Source organism: Urtica dioica, chromosome 3 (genome assembly GCF_054948205.1).
Source record: "Urtica dioica subsp. dioica isolate 48M chromosome 3, U.dioica_male_clone48M_v1_H2, whole genome shotgun sequence".
NCBI classification, from domain to species: Eukaryota; Viridiplantae; Streptophyta; class Magnoliopsida; order Rosales; family Urticaceae; genus Urtica; species Urtica dioica.
The window spans coordinates 46,031,750-46,044,667 of NC_142758.1; the positions used below are offsets into that span (position 1 = coordinate 46,031,750).

General features: G+C 36.5%; 2 protein-coding genes and 2 non-coding genes across 7 annotated transcripts; 1 reads left to right on the forward strand and 3 right to left on the reverse strand.

The window, feature by feature from the left end:
* Nucleotides 1-1,559: 1,559 nt before the first annotated feature.
* LOC149403139 (glutathione S-transferase U17-like) lies at nt 1,560-3,330 on the reverse strand. The gene is made up of 2 exons (XM_089609228.1): nt 2,865-3,330; nt 1,560-2,126 (listed from the first exon to the last, which is right to left on the reverse strand). The coding sequence occupies exons 1-2, from the start codon at nt 3,186-3,188 to the stop codon at nt 1,755-1,757; spliced, it is 696 nt and encodes a 231-aa protein (XP_089465354.1). The 5' UTR covers nt 3,189-3,330; the 3' UTR covers nt 1,560-1,754.
* Nucleotides 3,331-5,904: 2,574 nt separating this feature from the next.
* Nucleotides 5,905-5,975, reverse strand: TRNAG-GCC (transfer RNA glycine (anticodon GCC)). The gene has a single exon. It is a non-coding gene; the product is annotated as a tRNA-Gly (tRNA).
* Nucleotides 5,976-8,276: 2,301 nt separating this feature from the next.
* On the forward strand, nt 8,277-8,349 carry TRNAE-CUC (transfer RNA glutamic acid (anticodon CUC)). The gene has a single exon. It is a non-coding gene; the product is annotated as a tRNA-Glu (tRNA).
* A 70-nt stretch (nt 8,350-8,419) lies between these two features.
* On the reverse strand, nt 8,420-12,465 carry LOC149403142 (Pentatricopeptide repeat (PPR-like) superfamily protein). 4 transcript variants are annotated; one of them, XM_089608776.1, is made up of 4 exons: nt 12,411-12,465; nt 10,247-11,790; nt 8,786-9,552; nt 8,420-8,708 (listed from the first exon to the last, which is right to left on the reverse strand). In XM_089608776.1, exons 2-3 carry the CDS (start codon nt 11,708-11,710, stop codon nt 8,791-8,793), a joined length of 2,226 nt encoding a protein of 741 aa, XP_089464902.1. In that variant the 5' UTR covers nt 11,711-11,790; nt 12,411-12,465; the 3' UTR covers nt 8,420-8,708; nt 8,786-8,790. The 4 variants fall into 4 exon arrangements, with proteins under 4 accessions (XP_089464902.1, XP_089464903.1, XP_089464900.1 ...); XM_089608777.1 differs by having other exon boundaries at nt 8,420-8,711; XM_089608774.1 differs by having other exon boundaries at nt 8,420-9,552.
* Nucleotides 12,466-12,918: the final 453 nt, after the last annotated feature.

Genomic DNA, 12,918 nt, shown 5'->3' on the forward strand with positions numbered 1-12,918 from the left:
TGCCATGCTAGATTTGTGTGAGACAAAAAGAAAATGAGTGAAATATTAGCCGTGATATAAGAGCATCAATTACATAAATTGGTTCAACTTTGTTTTTTTCAATCACGCATCTTAATAATTTTCTTGTATTAATTTGGATATTCCAGCTATGTAGCATGTGCGAACTTATGTTTGGTAGTTAACTAAAAAAAAATTTTGTTTTCTATTTTCTAATTTTTGTAGTTATATTGAAAAATTGTTTTGCAGTTGTTTTTAAAAAACTGTTTGGTACAGTTTTCATTTTTGTTTTTGAGAAATTGAAAAAACTGAAAAAAAAAACTATTTGGTACAGTTTTCATTTTTGTTTTTGAAAAAATGAAAAAAAAAAATGAAAACTATTTGGTACACATTTTGAAAAAATGAAAATTATTTGGCGGCGATAGTGAAGCTCGGTGGTGATTGAAGAAGATGGCCGGATTTTTTTTTTTTTTTTCACGTAATTTTTTTTGTTTTACTGGAAAAGCTGACAATAATTGCTCCAATTTTTGGAATACTAGGTTTCTACTTCCACTGATGGAGCTACTTAAAGCATGGGGGGCTTAAGGCCCTCAATGTTTTTTTTAACATGCACGTAAAAAAATTATAAAAAATAGATTAGTACAAGTTTAAAAAATTATTTAAATTAATGGGCCAGGCCCAACACGATGTTCTCAGATCGACCCATATGTAATTATGAATGATAAACGACAATAATATTGTCGTTCTATATATATATATATATATATATATATATATATATATATATATATATATATATATATATATATTGAGCCGTATGGGCTGCTTTCACTATTGGGTTTGTGGCCCAATGACATTCGTTTTGAAGTGGCCGAACTCTACACTTATACTCGACATCATTTCGATTTTACGAAAAATATCACATTAACGGAATCACCAATTAAGCGCCCATAAACATCAATATCATTCTTTAAAGAGGAAATGTCGGTAAAAATACTTAAAGTTTGCTCTAACCGATATTTATATACTCGTTCTTTTTTTTTTTTTGGCAAAAATACTTCATATTACTAATTTAGTTAAGCATAAATACTTCAACCGTTAAAATATATGTTTGAACTTAACGGTGCAAGTAGTTACGACGCTACGAAATAGTAACATGTGATATTTTTGCCAAAGAAAAAAATGAATATATAAATAGTGTTTTATCTAAATATTAAGTATTTTTACCGCCATTTCCCCTTCTTTAAAATAACATCATCTTTCTGGCTATCCACATCAATATCGGCTGCTACACTACACCGGAAATTTGAAATTTTGACCAAATTCATCGGATTTGTTGGAACGTGCTCATGCATTTTGTATTACACAAAAACAAATTGTACAAAATAGTTATTTAAAACTTATTGATTAACAAAATAGCCAAAGTTTTAACTTCTCAGCGAAGTAGCAAAATTTACGTTTTCAAATTTTTTTTACAATTATCATAAACAATTTATCACTTTAAAAGAAATTACTCTTGAGGTCAAAAAAAGTTTTGAAATCAGATTGATGCACGTTTTGGCATTTAACTAAATTAAGACAAATCTCGACTATTTTGCAAATTCATAACTTTAAATTGACTATTTAACTATGTCACGCAAAAACAAAAACAAAAAAATCAATTACAAATACCATTTTTTTTTTTTATATAGAGTTCATAAACCTCATTTATTCCCTCAAAACAACACACACAAACACACATTGCAAGCCTCTCTCACTCACTTGGATGATGGGTGAGATTCCTTGAGCTTGGCAAAAAGAAACTTGGCGAACTCGGCGAGCTTCCCGGTCTCGGGCATAACCGAGGCCACGGCCGGGTCGGCGCAGAAGTTGTCGGCCCATTGGGCCAACTTGGGCATCTTCGCCGGGTCGATGAGCTTGAAGCCAATCGAAAGCTCGGTGACCTTGATCCACCCCAAAACGCTCCCCAACGCAATGTCCAAAAGCCCAATGTGGTCTCCTCCGAAGAAGGGCTTTCCTTCCGGAAAGGCTTCCTCTAAGAGGCCCAGCCCAGAGATCACTTGCTCTAACGCTGCTTTCTTTCCCTCCTCATCTGGGGCTGATACTATGTTCCTCATGTTTGGGAACCACTGCAATTTTCATTTTCATTTCTTGTTTGTTACATTGAATATAATACATTTTTTACAACAAATTCAAGAGTCTAAAATTCTATGATTGAACATATTTTACCAAGACCTGTCTTTGTTTGACTGACTAGTAGTGATGATCCAATTTTACATGGACGTTGGTAGTTTGTCGATTATGACATTTTTTTAAAAGAACATTTCACATTTTTTTTCTGTTATCTGGGAGTAATTAAAAAAATAAATAAATAAATAAATAATTGGGGCGAATTTTCGTGCCAGCTCTAGAAACCACATGCTATTCCAATTGGTCCGAGTCTATCCTAAGTCGTTACTTTTGTCGATTGTGGACGTATAAAATTAGATCTGAAACCCATAGATTATATATTTATAATGTCGTATTCATTTTCATCCCAAAATTAATAATAAACAAAAAATATGAACTGACCAAAAGCTTCTTAGTTTGACACTATTGATGAAGCATCTGATTTTGGGCTGATTAGGTATGGACATTTAAAGTTTTTGTACTTTTATCCACTAACCCCCTTTTTTTTTTTTTTTTTTAACCTTCTGCTTCTTTTCGATGAGCATTCCATATTCTAATTCGTCTAGGGGAAATACATAAAACTTAATAAATAATTATACCAAACTGATCGTAACAGAGAATATTAGATCATTAAATTTTGTCTTAAAGTACTTCATTAATAAAGAAAAAAAATTAAATTAAATTAAATTAAAACTAACCTTGTCGTCGACGTAAGCGGACCAAAATCGCTGGATGGCGCGATCGTAAGCGTCTGGGGGAAGGATTGCGTGGCCAGAGGAAGGCCACGCGTCGTCGACGTATTGGACGATGACGAGAGACTCGCAGATGGGCTTTCCGTTGTGGATCAGAACCGGGATTTTCTTGTGAACCGGGTTCGATTTCAGAAGAAGATCGCTCTTGGTCCCGAAGCTCTCTTCGTGGAAATGGTATTCCTGGTTCTTGATGTTCAGCGCGATCCGAGCCCTCAGGACGAAAGGGCTCGGCCAAGCTCCGATCAGCGTCAGATCTTCCTTCGTCGCCATGATTATATGATAAGACTCTTTATTTCTTTCTTTCTTTGTTTTTGTTTTGTGTGTGTCGGTGATTGTGTGATTGTAAGAGAGAGGATTAGGGCTGCAATATATTTATAGATAGAGAGAGCAAATTATTATTCCTTGTATGTTTTATTGTTTATTTTTAGAGGTTTATTATTTTTTGTCAAATATCCATAAATGTTTGTGTAAAGACTATAAATTCGTCACTGATGACGGAAAGGGTGTCCGTGTTTCTTTCAATGGTTCATTACGTTGCCACTTTCCTAGATTTGTGTGAGACAAAAAGAAAATGAGTGAAATATTTGCCGTGATATAAGAGCATCAATTACATAAATTGGTTCCACTTTGTTTTTTTCAATCACGCATCTTAATAATTTTCTTGTATTAATTTGGATATTCCAGCTATGTAGCATGTGCGAACTTATATCTTTAGCAACTGTATTGAATAGGTTTGGTTAATTTATTAATGATAGTTTTCCGAAGGTGATATACTAATTGTTAATATTTTTTTAACCAAGGTATTATTCCGAAGATGATTTAGTAAATGAATTCATTATACAAGGGATTATTTTCAACCACCCATCTGATGCAAGATTCCTAAATGAGATACATCAAGTTTGACCCAACGTATGAAAATGCACAAACTTGTGACACAGAAGTACTTTGGCCATAAGAGGTACTTTGACATAGAAGTACTTGATACATATCTTTTTAATGTTAGATTCCTAATTGATTAATACGCTTCTACGGAAAATAACTCTAGCATAGACCACTCCGCGATATCTAGTACATGACGAACATGAAGAGGTCTTGAGACACATAAATAAGGTTATGAATGTGAAGAGATCATGAACGTGCTAGAGAACCAAAATGCGACTTGTTCAGTGGACAAATAAATAATAACTACAAATAAAATCATATTTATTGACACAATAACATCTACTCGATCTTAACCAAAAGGAAAGAAACTTCAAAACCAAAATTTGGAGTAATTATTTTAGCGTAACCATTTAAAAATTAAAACATAGTCAAAATTAGAACAAAGCGCATGCGTCATGCTATGAGAGAAGTAGACATGAGTCGAACTATGTATTTAATATTCAAATAATTGAATTATAATTTTAATTGAAGGTCGCCAAATAACATTTTCAGACACTTTCTATTCCCGTACAAAACCCTATAAACGTATTTGTTTAAAATGTAATTTATTTTTTATAAGATCATCTCCAACCCAAAAACTCCAAAATGCATTTTCTATCATATCAAACAGTGTTTCATCTCCAACTCAATCTTCCATTTTTAACACACACACACACACACACAAAACAAATTCTTCATAACTTTATAGTTTTAATAATTTAAACATCTTTCTATTTATTACACTACAATCCATATTTATTTAACTTGTATACTTTGCATCCAATAATGTTATATTTAAAAAATAAAATAAACACACATTATATATAACATTATAACATGTAGTTATTTGTTTCCAAATTTAATAAGTAATATCATACAAAAAATACAATTATTTTTTTTATCTATACGTGATGTCATGTTATTTATTTTATAGTTTGTTGCAATGAATGTAATTATTTTTTATATCACATATCAAGATTAGTTATTAATATTAAATTAGAATAAATTAAAATAGTTATATATGTAATTTTGTGACAAATTAATACAATTACACACAAAATATATAATTATAATTAGTATTGTGGTTGATTTGTACTTAAATAAATTAGTATTATTATACTATTAAAACCGCACTCCAAAATGGAGTTGAAGGAATAGTGAAACTTCATATTCTTCCACTCCATAATAGAGTGAGAAATAATGTTGAATTAGAGCAAATACAACTCCATATATTGTCACTTTTCATTCTATAATAGAGTGAGTTGGAGATGCTCTAATAGCACTAGGCTTTTCTATGAGAAAAAATGTATGTCATTCAAAAGTACAAACATCATACATTGTGATCACAATGATTCAAGACTAAAATTCGATAAACGCACATCGTGATCGTGTGAGAACTTCTGACAAATGAAAAACAGATCACCCTAAATATCAAACAACTCGATGGTTCTTTTTGTAAACCCTTAGAGTTCAAATGATAAATTAAAACTCTCGAAGACTAGACTTTGGAGAAAAATGATCAAGTGTTTGTAACACCAAAATACTTTTAAAATGCAATTCAAAGCTGTAAGTTGCTTATTCTATATAGTAAACTCATAAAGGAAGAAGGAAAAAAAAAAAGGTAAGTAGGTGAAATTGTTTTAAAAGAACAGATACGGATATACGATTTTTTTTAAAATAAAAACTCGAAATATTGATGGTGTGATCTGTAGTTGTTGAAAGTTCATCTGCAAAACAGGTCGACAAACAATTTTAGTCCCACGCTGTGCCTAAATTATTGTTCATACATAGCATCATACGTAGACCATTTGGCATTTTCAGACCTGGGCCCATTTGCATATTTAATGTGTTCACATTGATTATTCTTTATAGCGTATATATGATATAAAATTCAGAGGGTATTCTAAGATTAATTCACATATATATAATACATCTTTATTTAAGTGCCATATTTAATGGGGCACGTTCTTTAGCGACCCAAAATTTAAGCTGATTGCCGGTCCTTTTTCGCTATCTAAGGCTTCGATGAGGTCAAACAAAAAGAAACTATTTCAAAAGTTACAATTGCACCAGCCGGGAATCGAACCCGGGTCTGTACCGTGGCAGGGTACTATTCTACCACTAGACCACTGGTGCTACTTGTGTTATCGCAAGTTCATTACAATTACACCCCATTAAATGTCTTGATTTTGTATTGATCAACACGTCTTTCATTAACTACTGTACTAAAAATGAAAGCTTTAGCATTGTAAGATGCAAAGACATCTTGATATATAATCACATAATTTTGTTGTTGGAAATTGAGCTAAATAATTAGGTGTTTTTATTATTTAAAGCTTAATTTAATTTGTTCACTAAAAGACGAAATAGTGTGTTGTTGACTGATAGAGTGTGTTTGTGTGTGGGAAAGAGTCTCACATGGAACAAACACTAAGGTGAAGAGCACCTTATATATGTTGTACTCAATTACCATGAGTAAACAAGTGGATGAGGGGAGAGTGTGTCACGTGGAGGTGAGGTGGCGGATCTATGCTTCATTTCACGTTCACACCCGCCCTCGCCTGTGTCGCTCCGGCTCAGGCGTTAGTGACGCTTTGTAGGCGCACTTTGGCACTGTCTGCGGCTGTCTTGGTGCAGTCCGAATTAGGCTTGTCGTATCCTGCGGTATTCTTGTACAGAACCTTAAGACACTTTGGGGTACTCGAAATACTATAAGGAAAGTGTTCTTATGCTTGATTCAAGCCTCGACGTCTTCAATTTCGAAGAATTCTCCAACAGTTCTCACTTTTTAATTGAGTTGAGACTTGTGACTTTCTCTTTTTAGGTGAGACGTCTTTAAATTGGAGATGAACGAGATAAGCGTCATAGTTCTTGACGTTATAGATGTCATGATGGGTGTGATCGTCATGGCTAGGGTAACTAAGGATCATTCCAATGAGATTGTAGATCTAATCAACATCAAGTTAAATTGAAATCCCCAACCGGCGTGCTTATGCGTTGAAAGTTCGGTTGGATACGAAAGAGTTAGAACTTTTGGCGGCATCGACGTAATATTATAAATAAAGCTTGATAATTTGGTGTCTATATGCATCTTGAGAGATCAAAGCTTGTTAACGAATAATTATTCGTTAGAACAATTATTTATATTATGGGTATTTTCGTCCTAATTTTTTATTTGTATTTGTCAATTTATTTTCTCTCTTGTATCTTTTCATGATTACTTTGTATTATGAAATCCTAGCCTCTTTTTTGCTCTCTCCCTCTCCCAAATTCCTCTTCTTCTTCTCTTTGCAATTTCCACAAATATTTGGTTTAATTATGTTTTATAAACTTAGTAGGTGTCAATTTGGATTTTGTTTTTGTTTTTGTTTTTTTTCGTATCGCCCTGTTTATATTGTTTGAACTTTGAACTAAACACATGTATGTTACACTTGTATTTGTGCAAATGAGTCTTGAGATAACTATACTCTTGTTCATATTGTATAAATGAAGTTATGTGAAGAATTTGATGTTAGACATTAGATAAAAAAACATATGATTTCAAAAAAGTTTTGATTAAAAAAATGACTAAATTTGATGTTATAAGTTTGACCGGGATTTAAAGAATCCTAAATTTTTGTTTTTTCACATTCGCGTTCATCGTTCAATTTCAAATTATTTGTGTTATATATTTTGATTTTCATCCAAAAATTTAAACAAAACAGCTGTGGATATTTGATGTGAAAGAGGAAAACATTTTTCTACGTAAGAGCATAATACTGCATCTAATGTCCAAAATCTTAATTTAAAAAATATTTTCTCTATGAAAAAACACACAAACAATTACCGTTTATGAGAACATACAAACACGCAACCACCTAGCCATTATCATCTTCCGAAATTCTACGGACTCGAGTCTGAACATAAAAATATAAACATAAACAAAGAAAACAAAATTTACGGACTCAAGTCAAATTATATTGCTCAGCTCAGAAATAGAAAACAACATCACGGACTCGAGTCTAAGTCATTTAGGTTTTGATATCAACTAATAGTGTGCTTGACTTAATTTTTTTTTTTAATGTAAATCATGTCTATTTTAATTTACCCCCAAGTTTGCTTACGATGTCCATTTTATGTAACAAAAAATAAAGTGATTTAAATTGCAATCACCTATAGAATAGATTATGATACATTTCATTTTCCAAGTTTTGTTCATTCATTTAAATTATTTTAGGTTAAGCTTGGAAATGACGTGCGAATTTTAATGTGATCAAAGTCATCACACAATTCCTCGAGCAATTTTATTTCGATTGTGCTAAACTTTTTGAGATTCCCATGCCTTCAGCTTCATTGGATATAAGCCAATATGTGACCAACAAATATTAGTTTAATTGATCTTATTTTATTTTTTCCTAAAAAATTTAAATTAGTAAACGAATAAAAGATATCAACAAATCCGTTGTAGTCTAGTTGGTTAGGATACTCGGCTCTCACCCGAGAGACCCGGGTTCAAGTCCCGGCAACGGAAAATATTTTATATCAAAACGACAATAATTTTTATTTAAAGGAAAAACGACTAGTACAAGTAGGAAGTAGCTACTATGTCATTTATTTTTATTGTTATTTTTTTATCAGACGATTATAAGTTGTTATAATTCTTTTATTTGGTATACGCAACAATTAAAAAAATTGTTACTCCTATGAAGCACCCGTAAAAAAATATCAATTAAAATTATGAGCTTGTTTTTTTCCCCCCTTTTGATTTACAAAGTGCACTAGATATATATCCATTTGGGGTAGAAATTTCCATATCCATGGTGTGAACTCTTGTGCGAGTTGTTCCCGGTTGTAGTCCCTCCCATAACTCTCTTTGCCATAAAACAATTTCTGCTAATTTTAATCTTTTCAGTGTAAATGAAAAAAAATTGAAACTATATATATGAAAAAAAAAAAAAACAGTGTACCTATCTCATCTATTGGACACTCTCTTCTTCGGATTCACGAGACAATTCTCGATCACTTCGTCGCAAAGCTCGAGCGTGGCATCGACATTCTCTTCTCCGTAGCTCGCGTCGACGAACACGTCGTATATCTCTCTCTCCGCCACGAACCCTCTCCGTCTCATCTCCGCGAACGTTTCCCTCGCCTCCTCGAACCTCTTCGTCTCACAAAAAAACTTGATCACCGCACTATACGACCCCTCGTCGAGCTCAAACCCTTTCAAACCCATCTCTCCGATCAAAAAATCGACCTCCCTCGAATTCCCCGCCGCACAATGACCCTTCACCAAGGCGTTGTACGCGTCCCCGTCCCGAACCGCCATTTCCCGAAAGACCTCTTCCGCGGGACCCACCTCGCCGTTCGCGACGTAGCGCCACATCAGCGCGTTGCAGCACGCGGGGCCCGGCTCGATCCCTTTCTCGCGCATCCAGCGGAGGAGCTCGGAGCCTTCTCTGAGCGATCCCGCGTGGCATAGCCCGTTCATGAGCGCGTCGAACGTCACGGAGTTTGGCTCGATTTTGCGGCCCGACATCTCGCGGAGCAGCGCGTGGGCCCCGGGAAAGTCGCCGAGCCTGGCGTAGGCGTCGATGAGGGTGTTGTAGGTGAAGACGTTCGGGGGCGGGCCCGCCAGTTTCATCTCCTCCATCATGTTCCTCGCCTCGGCCACGAGACCCGTCTTGCACAGCCCGTTGATCATCGTGTTGTAGGTGATCACGTTGAGTTCGAGACCCTTCGAGTAAAAATGAAGAAACAAACTTCGGTTATTAAATAAATAAATCTACAAAATAGGTTTGAAACTAATTGATTAGCAAAATGACCTGTGCGTTGTCAAAAATATTTTTGAGTCATAATTTTTTTTTGACGATGTATATAAGCAGTTTACAATTCTCAAAATACTTTAAGTCACATAATCACAAAATGTATCGAAACCTGGCGCTATGCAACTAGTTTTATACTAACCTTGGCTATTTTGCAAATCTATTGATTTCAATCGGCTATTCAGCTATATCATCCGTCTCTTGAATTTTAGTAAAATGATGCCTTCAGCTATCTGTTTCTTGTTAAGATTAAGAGTACCACAAATATTTAATTAACATTAAAAAATATCACACTTGAGACTTTTTGCGTGTTAATTCACAAAAAAATAAGCATAATAAACTACATATATTATTTTACTAAACCTTCTCCGGATATACTTAAAAAAAAATTGGTTAATTTCGGTTAACCCAACTAGTTTTTAAGTCTTGCCCTGCATTTTGTAGTCAATAGACTAATTCTTACTTAATTAATATCTCAATCGACTTTCTGCGTGTTAAATTTACCAAAATAAAGTTACTAATTTTGCTATTCGACTAAAACTTCTCCGGCTGTGACTTCAAAAAAAAAAAAAAAAACGGTTAATTTCGGTTAACAAGCACATTTACCTTGGATGCCATTTCTTGGAGGAGCTCGTTGGCGATCTCGACCTCTCCGCGTTTGCAAAGGCCGTCGGCGAGGGCAGTGTAAGTCACGACGTTGGGCACGATCCCGACTCTCACCATCTCGTTGTGGAGCTCGAACGCCTCTTTCATCTCCCCGAGCTTGCAATGCCCGTCCACGAGCGCCGTGAACGTGTACACGTCGGGCTTGAATCCCGCGCTCCTCATCTCCGCCGCGACTCCGTGGGCCTCCGGGACCCGCCTCTGCCGGCACAGCCCGCGCACGAGGCTCGCGTAGGCCCCGTACTCGGGCCCGATCCCCCGGGCCCGCATTTCCTCGAACACCTTCTGCGCGGCCGAGACTCTCCCCGCCTTGCAGAGCCCCGAGATCGCACTCGTGTAGAATCCGCGGTCGGCCACGACTCCCCGGCTCGTCATCTCTCTGAGAACCTTCTCGGCCTCGGCGAGTTTCCCGGCCTTGCATAGAAGGAACACGAGGCTTCCGTACGTGCTCGCGTTCGGGTCGAGCCCTTTCGATCTCAGCTCTTCCACGAGCTTTGAGACTTTTTCGAGCTCGTCGAGGCTGGAATATCCTCCGATGATGGCATTGTACGTTTCAATATCCGGCGAGAGGCCTCGGAGCTCCATCGTCACGAGAAGATGGTGAGCTTCTTTAACTTTCCCGATCCGACACAGAAGGTTCATAACGATGGAATAAGACTCGGTGTCCCACCGAACGCCAGCTTCTCGGTACTCCTTGAAAATCTTCATCCCAGCCCCGATTCTACTTTTCTCTTCGAAGACCCGAGCGAGGAGCGCGTTGCACGAACCGACCGAGAGACGAATTCCGTAGTTCAACAGCTTGTTGAAGATCGTGTCGGCTTCTTCGAAATGGCCCGAATCGACGAGGACTCGGAAGAAGACGTCGAACACGGCGGGGTCCGAACCCCAGTCCTTGTACGTGTATATCAGCTTCTCGGAGAATCGGTCGTACGACCGGCCCGGGTCGATCTCGGGGCCGCTCCAAAACTCGGCGATGAGCCAGCGAGCCGTGTCTAAATCCTTGGACGCTGCGGCGAGTTGGGCTACGATGCAGCGAGCCTCGAGGCTGGGCTCTCTGCGGATCCGAGCCCATTCGTAGAGGCCGAGAGCGAGGTCGTACTCGTTCTTGAGGTTCATGAGAGTCCAAACGAGGTGGTCGGGGCCGAAGTTTGGTCGGAACGGCCTCAGAGTCCGGTGCAGAGGCTCCGAGCGGCGCAGCTTCAGCGTGGTCGTGACTTGATACACAATATCCGAGTCCTTAACGGAGGCTTTCTTGGGAGAGTAACTGGGAAAAGGCCTGGGACTCGAAAAGCCTACCGATATTTCGTAGGTCGAGCACGCCCTCGAGGGCGTCAGTGTCGTTGACTTCGAGGCGAGGGTCGAGCAGGGACAGCGACGTAATATCCGCAAAGAGTGGGCGCAGAACATGACGTTCCTCTTCTCTATGTCTCCGAGAAGCTTTCTCTCTCCTCCATTTTAGTTACATGACTCTCTCACAATTCCATTGCCTATCAGGAAAAAAAAAAAAGAAAGAAAAAAAAGAGAGAGTAAATTATAATTTCTTCCATTTCACTCTAAAGCCTTAACTAATCCAATACATGTAAAGTATCACAGATGAATACGAAATTGAAGTTCATTTGCGTTTGTTACTCAAGTTCAGCTCTTTGGGGCATTATATCAAACAGTGGTTAGGCATTCTTCACTACATACAAAATCCATCGCTAATAATTGTCTCGATCACATTAACGCAATATAATAAATAAACTAGTAAACTAAATATATAAAGCAAGAGTAAAATGTAAGACCTTTGAGCTAACTAGTGGGAAACGAGTTGAAAAGTTTGGAACTTTAATCAAGAACTTGCTTTCTGGAGGCAGAGGAACGGTTTCGGCTTATAAACATGCATTAACTATCAAGTCGGAAAATGACCAATGGAAAAACAACAATAAGAAATTGAATAATAAAGTCGGTTTATAGAAAGTAAATAAAATTCTGCGTGAGTGAGGTTATTAATGTCAGTTCTTAAGACATCATCTGTTATTGATAACACCATTTATAATTCATTATTGACATGAATAGAAAGAAGGGAAAGAAAAAGAAGAATAAAAAAAAGGGTCTGAAATCATACTTGGAAGTCTTCTTTAAGCGTTAGAATTGTAGAAAGGTGAGAATGGGACGATAATCACAAGTCTACAACAAATATTAGACGTCATGTATATTCTATGATGATACGTGCGAAGGCTCATTCTTAAAAGAAGCAAAAACGAACCAGGTTACGAATAGGAAAATCACATAAACACTACTAATTTATTTTTAATTTTTACGATTTGATTCAAAATCATATCACAAGTCCGAACTTCATATTTAATTTATAAATCCACTAATAAAAAAAAAATAGCTAATAAATATGAGGGGCAATTCGTGTATTTTCTTTGTACTCAATTTATCCCTTTTATTCAGGAAATTGTCTCGATTAGTAACAATTTTGATACATTAGATCAAAATAAGTCAAGTTATATTTTTAATTGGACACTTTTATTAATAATTGTAGACTTACAAGTCTACAGTTAATGAACAAGTGTATATTTTCATGTCTACAATTACTAGTAGAAGTGTCCAAAAACATAACTTGGTTT

What these genes read in the sequence shown, in the direction of transcription:
- LOC149403139 (XM_089609228.1), bottom strand. Translation starts at nt 3,188, where the DNA reads ATGGCGACGAAGGAAGATCTGACGCTGATCGGAGCTTGGCCGAGCCCT. An exon ending in CCGCTTACGTCGACGACAAG is followed by an intron (nt 2,127 to 2,864) that starts GTTAGTTTTAAT and finishes TGAAAATTGCAG; the next exon opens with TGGTTCCCAAACATGAGGAA.
- LOC149403142 (XM_089608776.1), bottom strand. Translation starts at nt 11,710, where the DNA reads ATGTTCTGCGCCCACTCTTTGCGGATATTACGTCGCTGTCCCTGCTCG. An exon ending in TCCAAGAAATGGCATCCAAG is followed by an intron (nt 9,553 to 10,246) that starts GTAAATGTGCTT and finishes TTTTACTCGAAG; the next exon opens with GGTCTCGAACTCAACGTGAT.